This window comes from Megalopta genalis, chromosome 4, assembly GCF_051020955.1.
Source record: "Megalopta genalis isolate 19385.01 chromosome 4, iyMegGena1_principal, whole genome shotgun sequence".
NCBI lineage: Eukaryota > Metazoa > Arthropoda > Insecta > Hymenoptera > Halictidae > Megalopta > Megalopta genalis.
The window spans coordinates 23,408,826-23,428,885 of NC_135016.1; the positions used below are offsets into that span (position 1 = coordinate 23,408,826).

Below are 20,060 nucleotides of genomic sequence, written 5' to 3' on the forward strand. Positions count from 1 at the left end.
CGCGCGTCGTCGTTCCGCGTTCCGTGAAAAATAGAAACGACCTCGCGAAATCGTTCCGGGATAACGAAACGTTCGTGTGTCCGAGACACGGCGACTTAGCGTCGTAAAAATGTCAGAGATGTCGGCATTCATATGACGGGGGCGCCGTTTCGCGGACAATTAAATGTTATTTATGGAATGTTCGAGCGGCTCGAAGTGTTCTTCTGCACATAATTAGACGGAAGCGGACAATTACCCTGGAAATATTTTCCAATAATCCTCCGAAGCCCGGCCCGTCCCGACTCGGCTCGACTCGACTCGACTCGGTCTAACAAACTGTGTCGTCGGGGAACATTTATCAGCCGATGTCGTCGAATCGATAAGAGACGAGGCGGCACATAATAACGGTAACATTTCTCGGAGGACCTGCGATCGTTCCTCAATTTACGGGGGATACGGAGCAGACTTTCGGTGCCGTCCCAGGAATCAACTCAACCGAACTGTAAAGCTCCGTAAGCCTGTGCCCAAGTTGTACACTACAGGGTGTCCCAAAAATGTCTCGCAATTCGAAAGTGGCGGGTTTCTCAGGTCATTTGAAGCAACTTCTTCCTTTACAAAAATGTTCTCCGAGGCACCGTTAACGAGTTATTAACGAAAAACAGTGACCAATGAGAGGCGAGCTCGATTGGCGCGAGGCGGCCGAGCCAACGGCGCCAGCAGTCGAGCGGTAGAATGGTTGCCTGGCCGCCTCGCGTCAGCCGTACTTGATTCTTATTGGTCACTGTTTTTCGTTAATAACTCGTTAACGGTGCCTCGGAGAAAATTTCTGTAAAGGAAGAAGTTGCTTCAAATGATCCGAGGAATCCGCCACTTCCGGATTGTGAGACATTTTTGGGACACCCTGTATACTTCAATGATTCTTGCTGCTAGGCCCATAAACCATAACGGCGCGAGCGGCAAGAATGTTTCGCCAACCGTGCAGAGAAAAGCGGCCACATTTGTGGATGAAAAAACATGGCAAAACGTCGCTTGTCGTATTCTTTTTTCTTAGATCGATTCCCGTCTTTTTGGCAAAAGCATTCTTTCTGTAACAGGCATTAAAAAAAGCTATAAAATATCCGAGGTTCTACAATCAAATATTTCTCAAAGTTTTTATCTTTATGGACTCGACGTTGCCAAACTCCCTCTTGCTAACAAGTGCTACGATGATAATAGTAGATTCATTCGATGGAACAGCGTCTCCACCGAAATATAGCGGAATTTTTTTTTTTACCAAATTCGCATAATTGTATCATATTTTCGCACGTTCTCTTGCGAGTGCTTCGAGTGGCCTTATCGTGGCTCTTTATCGTCGCAAGTTTAGCATCGCTACCGCGTAAAATTTGTTGAAGAACCTAGTTCGAAACTTGTTATCATTTAGACATAGTTTCGCTTTCTAGATATTTTACACGCGACTTGATCAGTCGGGGAACAATTAACAAACGCGGGAGACGTTACGGAAACGAAACCCGCCGTAGAGTGAACGAAACACGGGGCTATATTCAAAGTTTCAAGAATTCAAGTTTGTACGCGAAAGCATTAAACAGAATATTCCCGATACTGAAATTGAAACAATCTAATTTCCAGCTTGTACAAAAGTATTGAACAGAATACTCTCGAAAGAAAAATAAAAAATAAAAAAATAAAATAAAAAATGCGGTGTATTAAATTAAGATAAATTAAATTTATCTTAAAATTAAATTTTAATTAAATCTTAAATTAAATGTATATCTTTAAATTGGACACGATTTAGAACGTGTTGCTTCTTCGTTGTTTCGATAAAAAAATAGAAACGTAAAAGGTAAAGAAAGGAGTTCGTTATTTCTGTCAGCCACTGTACGTGCTGATATTTCACGATGTTTTATATAGATACTTCAAATTAATGCGCAGCATTAAATTAAGATAAATTTAAATTTATCTTAAAATTAAATTTTAATTAAACCTTAAGTGAAATGTATATCTTTAAATTGGACACGATTTAGAACGTGTTGCATCTTCGTTGTTTCGATAAAAAAATAGAAACGTAAAAGGTAAAGAAAGGAGTTCGTTATTTCTGTCAGCCACTGTACGTGCTGATATTTCACGATGTTTTATGTAGATACTTCAAATTTAGCTGCTTTCCTCTATAGTGTCCAACGGAGATTCGCGCTAAAGAGAGTCGTTCGGCCTGCCCCCTTCGGCTACGTGTCCACGCGAGAGCAACCCTCAAGAGCAGTTATTACGCCTTGATGTTCACTTTAGGGTTCAGCTCCCGGAATTTTACTCCAGAGGATTCAAACGACGACTATCGGACAGTAAGAAGTCGGGGAATCGTATCCAAGTTTGTGTCCACTAGGTACTTTTACTCCCGGGAGCAACTGTCGGGGCTAGAAGTCACGAGTCGACGCCTTAACATCAAGTCGGAGTTTAATTAAAAAAGGGTCCACGGGCTATCTTGTGTTTTACTTTTTCGAGAGAAGTCCGAAGGAAATAGTTATTTATTTAGCGGGCATATATCTGTTGACGCGATCAAGATAAATATTGATCGAAAATACCGTTCTTCCTGCAATTTTCTTTTTCGATAATAGAAATTGTATCGTTCTTCATCGTTTGATACACAAATATTTTTAAAACTTTTAACGCATAATTTATGGACCGAATTAATTGTTCTCCGCGTCTCTTTTAAAATAACCATAAATACGTATGCACTGGTTAGACTTCTTTTTATTTTATAAATTGCGCCGTCATTAATTATTACTTATCATCGATTACGATCTGTCAAGATTCATATAGATACAAATAAACATAACAACATAAATAATGGAATTCGCAACCCTTAATTTAGATCGCGCAATTATGATCTCGTTTTCTTATAGCTTGATAAGAAATATAGACGTGACGTGTGTACACGTGATCAAGAACTATGGAATATATTTTGCAATTTTATAAATATAAACGTAATAAATATAGACGTAACGTGTGCACACGTGATCAAGAAATATGGAATATATTTTGCAATTTTATAAATATAAACGTAATAAATATAGACGTAACGTGTGCACACGTGATCAAGAAATATGGAATATATTTTGCAATTTTTCTTCTTGTCGGAAGTCTGACATTTGGCCCGGTTACACCAAATTTTGTAGGACCGTCGATGCCAAAAATTGTTGAATATTTTATACAAGACTCGGTTAACAAGAAACTCGGTGAGAATCCTCCGTTAGAAGTTGTGCACTTCGCGGGATCGTTCCCGATAGCTTACGAAAAAGAGCGAAGGCGCGCACAGCGTGCGTCACCTCCGGCATTTTGCTTTACGCTCGACAAGATTGTTCCGACAAATAGAGACCCTACAGCACAGCGCGTCTCTGAATTTTCTCGCGGAAAAACCTGCTCGATCGACCGAGAAGATGTCGGTCGGATTAATTAAATACTATGCGCAGCTTTGTCGTGGAAAAAAGGGACCGACGAACGAAGCAAACGAGAAGAAGAGAGTGCTCCTCCGAACTTTTCGAAGCTGCGGACAAAGAAATCGATTTGTTTCCCGGATGAAGCTCGATGATTTTCCCGCACGAACTTTGAATTTAACGTTTCGTTTCATTCGAACGTCGTCGAAACATTTTTCGCAGTCGTTCCATGCGCAATTAGCAAAATATTCTAATTGCTCCGCGAAGCGAGACCATTTTCATAATCGATGAATATTTAATTGCTGATAATAGAATAGCTGCCCGAGCGAGTTATTAATAATAATCAGGAAAATTGCAGTTTAAGTGGAACATACGACAGCGAGGCCGGAACGCGTCTCGTATAATTAAAACACTTGTAACAGCCTTACCCCGACTGAAATCTTGTTGCATTTCCGGATCCACCTTGTCGCGAATAAAGAACACTCCGGACCGACTCCCGTGATATATTGCCTGTCTTCACGGTACTCCGAACAATTACTCATGCGCCCGTAAACTGCGGTAATTCAGTTTCGCAGCAAGCAATATATTCAAAATTCATTAATTCGAATATATTTTTACGGTCTCTCGCTGTTCCGAACGGCAAGAAATCGGTGATGGAATTATAATACCAAGCGAATTATTCGCGGCAGCACGACTTAGCTTGGAAATTAAATCACGGTTTTACATTAAGTTTCGCATCGAGTGTTTGCGCTGTGCGCTATAACGAATACGTATGTAAATATATTTTCTCAAGGTTGAATTCGCCATGTGTAATTACGGGACAAGAAAATTAGATATACAGATTGAAAATCGGAAAACAAATTGAGAAAGTAACGCGAAGATCGGAGAACAATGAACGACATAAATTGCGAGTGAAATTCATCTGAAAGTCTCTTTGAAATTATTATAACAACACCGTGTAATCTGGCATGCGATTCATGATTTCTCGACAAGTTTTCTTAAATCAGTTTCAGGCTGTTCACCGTTCGAAGCTAAATATGAATTCTGCAAATATAATCGGATTGCAAATTATAGTCGATATTCAAAAATTATACAAATTATAATTAATATTAACCCTTAACAGTTCAATGCCGCCATACACGCGGCAGAAATCAATAAAACCGTAAAATCTGGCAGGAACCATTGGAAGAATAGGCACGATTGTTTCGATGAAAATATATCAACGAAGTTTTATTTAAAAAATGAATATCTCTTCTCTATATTTGAAACAAAAATTTTCAGTAAAAAAATTCTCTTCGTCTGAAGAACAGTCCGGACTTGGCAGTGTGTAAACTGGAAATAAATAGTTTTGGTCCTCTAAGGGTTAATATATATATATATATATATAAATAATCTTGACATAACCATGCAGGACTTTTTACGATGACATTGTCTTGCTTCCGAGGATAATTGTTACGAGAACCTTCTCAAATGAACACTTTAAACAGAATCTTCTGCACTTCTCTCGTGCACATTTTTTGTATTGAAGCGACTGCATCGAATGCTCGTTTCTCCACCGAAAAGTAAATTGTTCATTATTGCTCGCGAAAACGTGATTGTCCGTCGAAAATATTTCAATCGCGCTTGCCGCCCAGAAAAGACTGTGGCACGATGAATTAATGAATATTTTCGAACTGCGCCGTCAAATTTCAAGTGTTTCGGCGGACGTTATTCAACGTTTACCGATTCGAGTGGTCGCTGATTTATGGACGGGAACGCGGCGGAGCATCGGACGAGACCGTGCAACACGCGCTATTTATGAAGAGCGGGGCAGTAATAAAACGGATCGATGCTGCAAAAAACGGGATCCGGATCTACGATCACGATCCCGGTATTCGCGTTTCTTTGAACGGGGACAGCGGCGGCAAGGAAAACGCTGACTGGTGAACGTTTTCGTTCGCGCTGCGGTTTTTCGTGGCGTACGTTCACAGAGAATAATGATTCGCGAACACGTGGCGGCGTTCGCAGGGACACAAAAAGGCAGGCAATACGAGCGCAAAGTTGCTGGAAGTCTCGCGGCTTTTATCTGTCCGGAGAGGAGCGGAGAACAACGCGAAGGTAAACCGTCGGGACGTGACGGAAAATTACTGTGATCTGGAAAGTTTAAACGCTCGCGCATCTCGTATAAAAGCCGGCTCTCTGTCCTTCTCTCCTGTCCCCTCCCCCCGCCCCCTCGGCGCGGCGCAAGTTATCGCGTGTTAAATAATGCAACGCTAGAGAACCGTTGCTGCGAGCAAATAGCAAACGGTTAATTTTAGTCCGGCGTCCGGCGCGGCGCGCCGTCGTCGTCGAAACAAAAAGGAAACCGGGAGCAGAGCCGGCGAGAGAACGGCGAAAAAAAACGCACGATATTTCCGGCGGATGTAAGCTGCTCGAGGGTGATAACGGGCCCCGCGCGAAAGTGAGAAATCGTCGAATGCGAATCAACGGAATTTGAACTTGCTGTATGTATGTATGTACAGGGTGTCCCAAAAATGTCTCGCAATCCGAAAGTGGCGGGTTCCTCGGGTCATTTGAAGCAACTTTTTCCTTTACAAAAATATTCTCCGAGGCACCGTTAACGAGTTATTAACGAAAAACAGTGACCAATGGAGAGGCGAGCTCAGCTGGCGCGAGGCGGCCGAGTCAACAGCGCCAGCGGTCGAGCGGTCGAATCCCAGCTTAGCTGGCGCGAGGCGGCCGAGCCGACGGCGCCAGCGGTCGAGCGGTCGAATCCCAGCTCAGCTGGCGCGAGGCGACCGTGCCAATGAGCGGAACTGGGCTTCGCGCGCTGGTTGGCTGGGCCGCCTCGCGTCAGCCGTACTCGATTCTTATTGGTCACTGTTTTTCGTTAATAACTCGATAACGGTGCCTCGGGGAACATTTTTGTAAAGGAAGAAGTTGCTTCAAATGATCTGAGAAACCCGCCATTTCCGGATTGCGAGATATTTTTAGGACACCCTGTATATGCGATACAATTCGCTCGTGTTTAGCGTGTCGCGGACGGATTGCAACGTTACCAACGTGTCGCGTGCGACATGCGTGAAGCGAACGTTTCGCGATGCATATCAACCGTGCCCGACGGCTGCGAGAACGTTTAAAGTTTTTCCAGGAAATAAGCGCAGCAAAAAGCCCGGTAATGTCTTCGCGCTAGTTTGAATAATCTCCTGGAGCTTCCACCTGGTCGCCGGGGAAACTTCTACGATGGCCGACGGAATCTACAATGAAAACTACCGGTTTCATACACATTTTCGTGCCCTTCGCGAACCGAATTTTCAAGTCGTCGCAGTGAAATTAAAAGTAATGGACCGTACCGGATGATGCGATTCTACCTTTCTTTTTTCAGTTACACGGAACGATAAACAAGATAACGAACGATAGACAAAATAATATGCAAAAGGGAGCTGGATCGATGCTTCTGACATTTTTTCAGAATACTCGGGTGGTCTGCATTGATCTTGGAAAGATTAGTACACGTGGTAGGGAAACTTTACCGACAAATGATTTAATTTGTCGCGGTTATTTTTGTTGCGTGAACTTTGAAACTCTGTTAACACCGACATTATTCAATCGGTGTGTTTCTATCAGACGGTATATCATAGTACAGTACTAGAGACTCCATTATCCGAACATTTATTTTTACAATATTCTAGTCATTGTACGTGAGATTTGTGTTGACAGCGTAATTTTGTATTCGATAAATCGATATAAAATATTATTATCGACAGATCCATTGTATTTTAAATAAATATATATATCTTAAATGAATATATAAACGTATATTTTAAATAAATATACAGATGTATTTTAAATAAATATGCGGATGTACAGTAATGTCTCCCTTACTGACGCTCAAATTGTCCATTAAAATGAACAATTTGGGAAGAAGAGATACGATTATTCGAGCCTTGCGGCTCGTTGTTGTAATTGTGGATAATTTACAACAATAAAAATAAACTGCGAGGCTCGAATAATCGTATCTCCTCTTCCCAAATTGTCCATTTTTGTGCGCAATTTGGGCGTCAATTAGAAAGACATTACCGTATTTTGAATACGACGCGGATCCTTAATTCGCGGTTTCCATGGTCGAAAATGGGAAATTTAAGATTCTCTGTCACCACTGTGTTTCCATATTGTGACTCGTGCTACAAGACTGTGGAAATATGGTTTCGGTAGCAGGCGGATAGCAGAGCTCGCGTGTTCGCAAGACAAAGCCGGGGCACGGATACATACTCCCGTAAAAATGTGGACGGTTTCGCGCAGTATTTCGCCGGTGTTCGTCACGTCACCCTGTCGCGAGGATCTCCGCCGCAGCCGCGGAAAAATAATTTCGGCTTGAGCAGAACATCGCGATATTCCGGCTGAGGAGTCACACAACCTTTCGCTTGGAACCGTTCCAACCGGAGTGTAACAAATTTTACGCGGGCCCTCAGAATTGGAGCGTGAGTAAAGGCGCCGTTTTCGCGGGAGTATATCGGCTCGATACCAATTTTCGGAACGGTCGGACAACGATCGGAACGGATCTCCGGCGCGCTCGTACACGCTGCGCCACGCTCGTGGAAGCTGTCCGAGGGACCAGCCGAGGAACTCATTTCGTGGTTCCTTCCTCTGGTAACCTCCGGCCTCTCCAACTAAATTTTCTTCTGTCCTCCGCGGCGCGCTGGATACGAACCTTCCTCGCAGACGAACCGCGCCTTCTTCACTGCAACAGAAACCAGACACGTGGAAATCAGTGATCCGCTATTTCACAGCGGCCGTTTATTCGCCGAGCCGCGGCCGCCGCGCTAATGAACGTAGTTTACAGTTGTAAGGCCGCTCATTGAGCACTCGGCCCGATTAATCTATACCGCGTTGCTGCAAGAAATAAGTAGGGCGAAACCGCCGACAAAGTTGCCCGAGTCGGACGAAGTTCGCGAGCCGTCTTTCAAGCTGTTCGCACTGTTCGGGTAATTGTTATGTTGATGCATATTTCGCGAATCGAATCCGGCCGGAGATAACGTTCGATTATGTGGGTATTCTGGCGTGAACATTTGCAGCTTCTTGCATTTTCTTGAAGAGTAAGTCGATTCTCCGCAATTGTCCTTCGGCTTGTAAACGAAAACGGACAATTTCGGAGGAGCAGATACGATTGTACGAGCGTCGCTGCTTATTTTTACAGTCGCCTATTGTCGACAGCTACAAAAATTTGTCCATTTTTGTTTAAAAGCTGAAGGACAATTGGGGAGAATTTACTGTACAGGCTCGTAACAAAATGTTGTCGTCGATGTTAAAAACGCATCGAACGGTAAAACCCATCGGAAATAAACGAAAGACAATAAGTATAAAATGTAAAATAGTATCAATCGAGGAAATGTTTAATCATCCATTGAAAACATTTTTTGACAATCTCTGTCGTCTTCATTATTCGAAGTATTAAATAATGTCCTAATGCGTTGCAAAATAGTATTTGGTAAAAGGGCAAGATCATTTTTATCGCTTCGCTAAAAAGAAGAAAAGTCTCGACGTACATATTTTCGTTTTTAACAGAAGCTCGAATAAATTCTTCGAACGATCGCATTCGCCATTTTGATCCAATATTTTCTGTCAGGGTAGTTGCCCGCCCTTTTATTACGCAAACAGACCGAATAGTGTTTGCACGTTATTTCTTCGACAAAGCAGTGCCGATATCGCTTTGTTTTCAAAACTAAATCGTCGATACGGTTGCCGCGTCACGGTATTGGCGTAGTTGTATTCTCGACGATAGTAGGGTGCTCGGTTGAAGGAGCAAAATGGTCAATATTGATCTTTCTAACGTCCGATATAAATTTGAAGCGCGCCGGCTCGCGCTCGAAACCTCGTTTGACTCTTCCGACCCCGAAGAATTTTTCTGTCGGACCGGTCACCTCGGTAAATTGATTGTCCGTGCCCCCATCAACGAGACCCGCCCGTAGACAATATTAACAGTTCGCGGGCCACTTAATCTCGCTAAATAAACTCGAATTAACTGCGTCCGTATCGGAGCATGTACATAAATGAAATTAAACCGCGCCGGCTCTCGATTAAAAGCACACGCAGCCCCCGGACAGGACTTTCGAAATAATTAAAACAAAAGTGGGTTATGCCACTTATTTGTTTTAACGTAAACTGGCTGATGGGTAATTTCATTGGGACCGTGAATGAGCTCGTGGGTGGAACAGCAGAGATGACAAATTGTGCGGATGAAGGAGTAATTATGTTTATGTAAACTTCTCTCTGTTGTTTCGTGATTTAAATTGGTTCGCGAGTAGATCTATTCTCCTCTCTAATGCGTCGCATCATTGAAATTATTAGGTGCGCCGTCCAGTGCTTTCTCTTTGACGATAAGGAATTATATTTTTAACGTATATTATATTTCGTAAAACGACTGTTTTTCTTTTCTCGGCAAAATTAGCGTAAGAAATAAGAAACACACGCGCACACAAATGTAATCGTACAATTAATATAAGAAGAAAATAATAAATTTATCACAGATGTATAAATAATTATATATATTTGATAAATGCACGAGCGATCGCGTACGAAAAATTCATACGCAGAGACGACGTTTATTTATTCTCGAAGAAGAAATTTTCTTTTTTCGACATACGCGTTCGCAATTATTAGAAACTCTCGATCCTCTAGGACAGAACGGTGCTTCATTATGCCAAACACTCAAGCATTATACATATAGGAAACTTAGGTATTGCTTACATATTTCACGGTAATGAAATATGCATCGCGGGTATCAATTAAATTGGAGCTCAAAGACTAGGAAATCAGCAGCAATTACGACGGTGTCCTAGAATCTTGAGGACAATTAAGGATACGATGCAAATATAATTGTAGATCGCTGCATGACGATGCTGTTTGTAGAACATTGCCAGTAAAACCAGTACAAATGTGGTTATATAGTTCACGTGCTTTCACAGTTCACGTAAAAGCATAGTATATTGATCATAGAATTTTCGCTGAGATCAAAATTTCCCTGCACAAAATTATGAATTGCTGCAATACGTTTCCACTTCATTCGGAGTTTTATCAAATAATTTTGACACCTCTGCATTGCAAAGAATGTCTCGTGGCAGAAGTTTTCATCTGGCGAGTGTGCTTGAAAATTTAAATTAATTTCACGTTCAGCAAAGTAAATTAGACGTTTCCATTTTCGCTAAAGCAGCCTTCAGAATTTTCTCGACAACTCCAACTAACTACGAATATTTTTTAATCATTGTAGTTAGTTGGAGTCGTCGAGAAAAGACTGCTCCAAAAATGTATGTAAGTCGTTTCCATCAATTTGAAGAAACAGTTATCCCATTTTAAAAGGTGTCCGAACATTGTTTAATCATTGGACACCTTTTAACACGGGATAACTTTTTCTTCACATTTAAGGAAACGACTTGCATTTTTGGAGACGTTGCGTGCACGTGAGTTGCAGAGATTCACAAAACGCGTTGTTCAAATTCCCGATATCAGCACAAGTTTAAAAAAAGTTAAAAAACACGAGTTTCTTATCTTTGTTTTTCGCGCCAACCGATTGCAATTAATAACAAAAATTTTATAGACGTAGTCTAGTGAACTAACTTTCCTATGAAAAATACTGGTAACTTCGTCAATTCTTCAAAAAATTATTCTGTTCTAAAAGGTGTCGGAATCTAAATGGGAGCCGTTGTAGATAATTCAGCGGACGTCCCGAGCCCTTCGTTACGAAGGGAACCATTCTCTGTGCAGAGAATACAGGGTGTCCCAATAATGTCTCGCAATCCGGAAATGGGAGATTCCTGAAGTCATTCGAAGTAACTTCTTCCTTTATAAAAATGTTCCCCGAGGCACCGTTAACGAGTTATTAACGAAAAACAGTTACCAATAAGAATCGAGTACGGCTGACGCGAGGCGGCCCAGCCAACCAGCGCGCGAAGCCTAGTTCCGCTCATTGGCTCGGTCGCCTCGCGCCAGCTGAGCTGGGATTCGACCGCTCGACCGCTGGCGCGGCTTTGCTTACGAGTTATTAACGAAAAACAGTGACCAATAAGAGGCGAGATCAGCTGGAGCGAGACGACCGAGCCAATCAGCAGAACTGGGCTTCGTGCGCTCGTTGACTGGGCTGCCTCGCAAAAGCCAAGCTCGCCTCTCATTGGCCACCGTTTTTCGTTAATAACTCGTAAACAAAGCCGCGGATTGCATTTTCGCTAAGGAGAAAGTTGCTTCGAATGACTTCAGGAACCCCCCCATTTCCGTATTACGAGTCACTTTTGGGACACCCTGTATAACGATCGTAGACAGCGATCTCAACGAAGATGGGAGGAAGATTGAATTTAGAGGAGGCCGGTGTAGAGAAGCGAAGCTATCGGCTGGCAGGCTTCAAAAATGCCAGCCTCTTTTAAATGCGTCCCGAAGCCGAAGACATATACGCGGAAATTGAAGCCAGCGCTGGTGAATTCGATTTCGACGTTCCGCGATTTTCTATTGAACAACTGCTATCTGAATAAATCAATTCGCCGCAATTCACATGTGACACTCCACCGACAATGAGCTTGCCTTGAAACGGCTTCCATATATGCAATTGCTGAACGCGTAGACAGGTAGTTCTACACACACACACGAGCACGCGGCCACTCGAAAGGCGCTCCCTCGTACACACACACATATACGCAAACGCAAGCACACACCTGCGCATCGATCAAACTATTTGAACATGAGCAGGGAATTCAATTTCTTCCGGAGGAAGGCATCGGTAACGACATATAAAAAAAAGTCACTTGACCGACTGCTCCCGTATCGACCACAAAAGGAGTGTCCTTGCTAACGAACCAATCAATTCACTTGGAAATTGTAATTATTATATTACGCTCCTAAGCCCGGGCATGCTTAATTGACCGCGTCTCAACGAATGCCACGGAATTATCGTGGCAATTCTACTCGAGCGCAGTGGAACAGGAAACAATGAGTGCAGGTGTTGCTCGAATATACTACGGTTTACCGAACACTATTTGGGTCTCGAGGATTTGGATGAAGCAATTAAACCTTTGTTTCGTAGCGTGATTCATCGCGGGATTTCGTTATGCAAAATATAATTCGGTTTCACCGCTGAACTTGCACTAAACGTGACTAATACGTGTTTTCGGATTTAGCTGAGATTTCAGCACGATCGTTGTTGCAATCGAATAAATACAGGTGAAACATCGGTAAAGGAACAATAACGCTGCAATTTTTCTATTTACCGAAATATTCGAGTACAGAGTTTAATAATTTTGTAAAAGCATAACGCACTCGACGATTGCGCACGATAAAATAAAAAATCAGAGATCGGTTATTCGGTTGCGACGATCTAATATTTTAACGAGTTAATAACGAATTAAGGGCCATAAAGATCGGTTACGGAATGCTTCGCTATTAAAGAGCGGAATATGCAATGCGCGGCTGATGGTGTAATAAGATGGATCGAGCGATGCTCTCCTTTAATGAAATCCTCAGCACTTCCGGTATTTCAAAGTGACGTAAAATAATAACTGCGGACGATATTACGTGCAACGTTACTACCCGGTTATTAACTGTTGAGATTCGATCTGCCGTTCGATAAAAGAAAGAAATGGTACCGTGGAAATATTCAGTAGCGAGTTTCCCTGTCAAAAAAAAGAACGCTACTCTAATATAAATCTCACACATTCAATACCTCTCGAACAAGCATTTTGACTTTCATATTCTCGGCTCGAGTAACCTCATATTTCGCACGTTCCTGCAGAGTTATGGTAAATTCTTGGATGCTTCTCTCTCGCTCTCTCTCTCTCTCTCTCTCACTCGTCCTTTCTCTTCCATTCACTCGCTCTCTCTTTCTCTCTACCTGTTGAAAACAAAGTTTCAGTGACGAGGAAACCAGAGTACGAAAGGTCAAGAGTAAACCCACCCAACATTGAAGAATATCCGAATCGGCATGTTAAAGGGTTTTAACTTCGTCACATGCATTTACATAACTTCGTGCCCAACTTCAAGGAGACCTGCTGAAAGGCCAGTGATCTCCGAAACGGAACACCGAACCCAAGGATGCTCAACGAAAAACAGTATCGTGTGATTGTTTCTCGTGTTAACTGTATCCGCTTCGCCGAATTTTAGATAATTATCACGCTGTTCATAGGGCTTGGACAATTATTGTCAGAGTTGTTTTTAAGCCGATATTATTATTTATATAATCATTAGCGTGTATGTTTATTTAAGCGAATCGAGCTTTGTGCCAATAGTATCGAATGTACAAACTCTGACCTGAACAACTTTAGATCCATCAAACTTTGGATGAGAATAGAATTACGTTACATAAAATTACATAAATTTACGTTACATTAAACAGAATTTCGTTACGTTAAATTACCTAATGTACAAGTAAACAAATTCGGTTTTTATCGTTTTTGACGGTGATGTACCCTGACAAGAAAGCTAAATAAAAAATTCACCCCACTGCTTGCTATCTTAGCAGATAATTGATATAAAAATAGTATATTTTGTTTATATATCGTCATGTATTGTTTTCGAGAAATCCGCAATTTTTCGATCTCTTTTTGATTTTCCATTGTCTGAGGCCACGGTTTGCAACAAGAAGTCTGAAAAAAATATTTTAATATGCGACCTAAGATCCAAAGTATACCGCATTTTTTTCCAAATTTTTAAAAGCGTTGGTCACTGTTTTTCGTTAATAACTCGTAAACGAAGCCGCGGATTGCATTTTTGGTATGGAAAAAGTTCAAATGACCTCAAGAACCCCTCATTTCCCGGTACATACCATAATTTTGGAACACCCTGTATAATCGTATCTCCTCTCTTCCCAAATTTGTCCATGTTTGTTTACAAGTTGACGGACGATCGGAGGGAATTTACTGTACCATCGAATTCGCGGTCTCTTAAGCGATCGCTATCAGATTTAATAAAGCTCGATTAACACGTTCCGTGCCACGTGTACCATCGATGGTACACGCTTGCATGTTTACTTAGTGAACTGAACAAATTGTTTACAAGAAATTTAGAACCGAAGAATCAATTTCCACCGCAAGAATGGGCGTTGATAAGTTTTTGTTACGTTGTTATGTGTACGAGAATTAATAATTGCACGTAATACATCAAGTTTTAGTAAAATATCAAAGTGTGAAGATTCGAGTAAAAAAAGCTCGGCACGGAACGTGTTAAACAATATCAGATCTGTGAACATTCGAAAGAGTAATTCGCAGAGATTTCGGCGAGCGAAATCCTACCTACCAAATCGTTTTGGATAATTAGTATCCATGGTTCTCGAATCTAGAGTCGGTGAAGTCCGACCCGAATCTCTCGCGTACTCTACAATCCCTCGCGCGATTAATAACAATCTACATAACTGCCAGCGATCTACAGAACTGCTAGCAATCTACATAACTACCGTCGCGGAGCACGGTGTGCCTAGCGGAACAAGCAGCCGATACGTGAAGCTATGGATCCACCGGACGACGTCGATATTTCCCTTCTTAATACAGTTTTAATGAAAAGGTCACGGAATGACCTGTATATCCTTTCGAGAAACCAATACACCTCATGAATATCAGAAGTTCCTGCCTTCCAGCGTCTACGCGTGCTGCCGAGCGATTAAACGGCGTTTTAACGAACCAAGAGAGCTTCGAAGCAATGACCTGTACTAATAAATGTCAAGCAACGCTCTTGAATCTACGGGGACGAGTAACTGGCCTAAGGTTAACTGTGCGGTATACAAGAATGGCTTCACCAAACGTTCCTTCAGCGCACGTGTAGCCAACGTTCATTCGCACAAGCGAGCGTGTAATCCGTAACGTTCTCGGTGTATACCCTGCTACCTAAAAGAAGGAGAGGAGAAACTGGCTTAATATGGAACACTGTCTTGATTTTTCGGATGTCGTTCTTACAAAATCTTACAAACTTTTTATATACACAGGATGTTCTATAATTATGTTAACACCTGGAACAGGATGATTCCTGAGATCATTTGGAACAACTTTTTCCTTAGCGAAAATGCAATCCGCGGCTTCGTTTACGAGTTATTAACGAAAAACGGTGACCAATGAGAGGCGAGCTCGCCTAGCGCTAGGCTGTCGAGCCAGTCAGCGGAACTGGGCTTCGACCGCTCGTTGGCAGGACCGCCTCGCGCCTACTCGAGCTCGCGTCTCATTGGTCACTGTTTTTCGTTAATAACTCGTAAACAAAGCCGCGGATTGCATTTTCGCTGAGGAAAAAGTTACTTGAAATGACCTCAGGCACCCACCATTTCCATATTACGAGACATTTTTTGGACACCCTGTAGTACATCTCCACGTGTAGTAGAGTTAGACGAAACAGCCAGCGTACCTGCAGGATTATGGGACATTATGGGACATTATGAGATACCCCGTATATTTAGTCGTGTACAAGTGGATCGCAGATCTCCGTGTAAACAAAAATTGTCTGCGTCAAATTGCAAAACTCCGGTACCAAAATCCCCGATTTCTTTAATCATTTAACCAAGTTGTAAGTAATATTAGTACTCGTTTCAGCTCCGTCTGACGTTTCAAATTTCATCGACCCGTCCCTGCCATAAATAGATCCATAAAACCCGCAGGCCTATTTATAAAGTATACGTGAACAGGTGAAATCGGATAATCGATGCGATATGTTGTTCGGACATGAATTTTTCGTTTCAGGGCGTCGCGGCGAAACCGATGTTTAACATTTACCCCTGTCCATTACCAATACGCGCGCGTTCGTCTATGAAAAATAAGACAGAAGTCCCGTTTCATTTACCGCGCGCGTAACTGTAGACGCGCGAAAAACCGTAGAGCTCCAGTTCCCATTTAATTTGCCGTCTAATTAAGCTGTACGCGAATCGCAAAACAACACGAAACCGAACGCAAATATATTGTAACGTTTTTCAGTATTACAGCGGCGACAGAATCCGGTTAAATGACTCGCGTCACGAACAAACTTTATTAGACTATCAAATTTTTCACGCTAACTCGATATCTCGGCCGACCCGCGCGTAACACACTTTCCTGATACGTTCACACTGGAAATCGACACGAAACCGCGTTACAATTGCTCGATATCGTAATATCATACTGGGTCGAAGTGTTTCGAACAAGTTTCAGCCGAGTCGCACCAATCCGCGGATAATAAAGCAGTCCGGTGCTTTTCGAACGCTCTGTAACACGTTTCACGCGGCGTGCATACGTAAAATATAGCCCAACTACGATGCTCGTGAACAGAAAAATTAGTACGCGTCTTATTTCCATAATTGGCGTTACTCTGTTCTTCTTTCTTCTTCTTCTTTTTTTTTGTTGTTTCAATGCGGCCGGGATTTTCCACTCGGTGTTTCATCAATAATTCAATAGGCGAACGTTAATTCGTACAGCAACGATGTACGTACAATGGCGGCGATACGATCTATCGGTGGAACGAGGAGGATAGCGTTTATTCTCGGGGAAAAGAACGTGGTTTGTTCGAGGCGTCGCGAGAAAAAGCCGCGTATGACGCTCGAGTTGTAGCGAAACGGTATCGGCGATCTGGATGAAGACTACAGTAATGTCTCTCTAATTGACGCTCGGATTGTCCAGAGAAATGGACAATTTAGGAAGAGGAGATACGATTGTTCGAGCCTTGCGATTTGTCTTTACAGTTACGAATCGTCAGCAATTATACGCGAGGCTCGAATAATCGCATCTCCTCTTCCCAAGCTGTCCATTTTTGTGGACAATCTGAGCGTCAGTAAGGGAGACATTGCTGTATTGGGATTTGTTGGACTCTAATGGACCAGACACGCAATTAGAGGTCGTCTGTTAAGTCGAACCGAACGTAACAGTGATTTTGAATCCTCCTTTCTATTGTCTTTTGTCCGACACGTTCGATTAACCAGTCAACTGTGTTTGATGAATATACCCGTCATGGAGAAGCGACAGTATTTTGTGTTATGACGAGTATACTCGTCGTGCGTAATCTTCATCTTCACGTGTACTTATTTCTCGAGCTATCTTAAGAAGAAACCGATTAATTTCGCGGATAATTTTACGAAATTTGTTTCCTGTATTTCCCGGTACAGTAATGTCTCCCTTATTGACGCTTAGATTGCGCACAAAAATGTACAATTTAGGAAGAGGAGATACGATTGTTCGAGCCTTGCGATTCGTCTTTACAGTTACGAATCGTCAGCAATTATACGCGAGGCTCGAATAATCGCATCTCCTCTTCCCAAGCTGTCCATTTTTGTGGACAATCTGAGCGTCAGTAAGGGAGACATTGCTGTATTGGGATTTGTTGGACTCTAATGAACCAGACACGCAATTAGAGGTCGTCTGTTAAGTCGAACCGAACGTAACAGTGATTTTGAATCCTCCTTTCTATCGTCTTTTGTCCGACACGTTCGATTAACCAGTTAACTGTGTTTGACGAGTATACCCGTCATGGAGAAGCGACAGTATTTTGTGTTATGACGAGTATACTCGTCGTGCGTAATCTTCATCTTCACGTATACTTATTTCTCGAGCTATCTTAAGAAGAAACCGATTAATTTCGCGGATAATTTTACGAAATTTGTTTCCTGTATTTCCCGGTACAGTAATGTCTCCCTTATTGACGCTTAGATTGCGCACAAAAATGGACAATTTAGGAAGAGGAGATACGATTGTTCGAGCCTTGCGATTTGTCTTTACAGTTACGAATCGTCTACAACTATAAAAACGAGCCGCAAGGCTCGAATAATCGTATCTCCTGTTCATAAATTGTCCATCATTGTGCACAATACGAGCGTCAGTTAGGGAGACATTACTGTGATCGTTCGCGTGACGGCGCATGCTTCGACGCCGTTCGACGAAACACGCGTGTATCCGACGTCTCGCAACAAGCGGCGGCCCGGATACCACCAACAGGTGCATATCACTTAATTACCTTTTCTTTTTCGAATTAATTACTCCGGGCCACTTAAAATTACCTTCGCCCGCGCGCATGATGCCATTTGATATCTGTACAAGCTGGCGTCTGGCCAGATACGATTAAAAGCCAATATGCAACGGGGGAGCCGCGAGAAAAAAGAATCCCGCTGCCACTAAATCGGCTCGAAAATTATTATGCGAACGTATAGCGTGATATCGGACAACCGCAAAATTCCGTGCCGCTCCTAGGTTTTGTCATAATTGTGCTGTACGCCGCGTTCTGTTCGTCGAGGCCGAGTTTCCCGCGTGCTTAAACGAAACATTATTCAACGGAGAATATAGTCGGTTTGTTTATTTAACTAAATCATACGCGGAGCCGTTTATAAAATAAACGAGGTTAATAAACGAGGTCGTGAAATTCGCGAGGTGAAACACTTTTCGGTAACGTAAGCAAAACTTTTGTGGGAAGAAATAGGACGGTATACAGGGTGGACCGGAATTCGTAGTACAACAGACTGCTTTGCTTCTCTACGATTACTTCTCGACGCGAATGCAATTTTAATAATCAAATAATTTTCGAGGCTGCTGTACACGGATATTCGGAATAAATTCGTGTATTCGGGCAGCGCCGAGAGATAATCGTTTAAACGGAGAATCTTCACGCGAAATACAAATATTCTACGCCCGTTATTGTAAGAAACAAGAGTTAAATTAAAAGCGTGTCCCCTTTAACCAGTTAGCCGTGATCGACGAGTATACTCGTCGCGCGTGAAAAGTAGCGACCATCGGCTATTTAAATTGTAATTCTAGCGAAAAGAAAAACACATTCTCAAATTTCAAGATGTTTAGAATATTTTGAAGCTAGGCCAGAATAAAACGATCAAATAGAAAACATGAATAATCATATGAATGATTCACGATATCGGGGTTCGACGTGCAAAGTGCCATTATGTTCCTTGCTTCGCTGAATACCACTTCGCTGCAGCAATTTGAATTTTCAACTCTTATAAGTATTCGATTTTTCCTGCGTTTTTCATTTATTGTCTGTATAGTATACGTTAATGTTAAGTGAATAAATATAAATATTAGTAACAAAATCGTTAATTCTATCAAATAAAACCGTCTTTCTGAATATTTGAACAGCGACGCTCGACGAGTATACTCGTCTCGCTACACACATAATCACAGCTAACCGGTTAAATTGTTCCAAGAGGTCGGCGATAACGCGACAACGTTCCCAAATTCTTCCGGCGTGTTCGTAGGTCGGCATTTCAAGAGCAATCAACCGCTCGTTTGACAAGAAATATTTCCGCTAACGCGAAACGATACAAATAAACGCAATACCCCGAAGAACGGGGCGTCGAAGTGGAAGAAACACGTTTCCACGTCTCCCTCCGCCCCCCTAAAAAAACGCATTAACCATTTCACGATCGAGAACCGCGCCGAACTAATGACATTCTCCCGTAAGAAAGGAATGAACAAGCCTCGACAGAAAGGGGCGCATAAAGCATCCGCCGTCGGGCCGGCAACAAAGGATAAAAAATATCCAGCTAACAATCGGGCACGAGCTCCGAGGATCCCCATCTTGCGTGCAAACTTATCAGCGCGTGGAATGGCGGCGGTGGTGGCGGGGGGACCGTGTGCTCCGGGAGTCTCTTTGTAAAGCTCTTCCACGTTCCGAGCACCGGGAGGAAATAAAAACGTCTCGGTCGCGTCAAAGACGCTCGTCCGTCTACGACTGGCGTCTTCGTCGTGACACGAA

The 20,060-nt window shown here is 42.6% G+C and overlaps 1 protein-coding gene across 10 annotated transcripts in view; it reads right to left on the reverse strand.

The window, feature by feature from the left end:
* unc-13 overlaps positions 1 to 20,060 on the reverse strand; it is a 646,812-nt gene that overhangs the window by 581,038 nt on the left and 45,714 nt on the right. For all 10 annotated transcript variants that reach the window (XM_076520791.1, XM_076520789.1, XM_076520790.1 and 7 more), the window contains exon 2: positions 8,095 to 8,124. In XM_076520791.1, the coding sequence (XP_076376906.1) occupies positions 8,095 to 8,124 (30 nt within the window). The remainder of the gene's footprint in view (positions 1 to 8,094; positions 8,125 to 20,060) is intronic.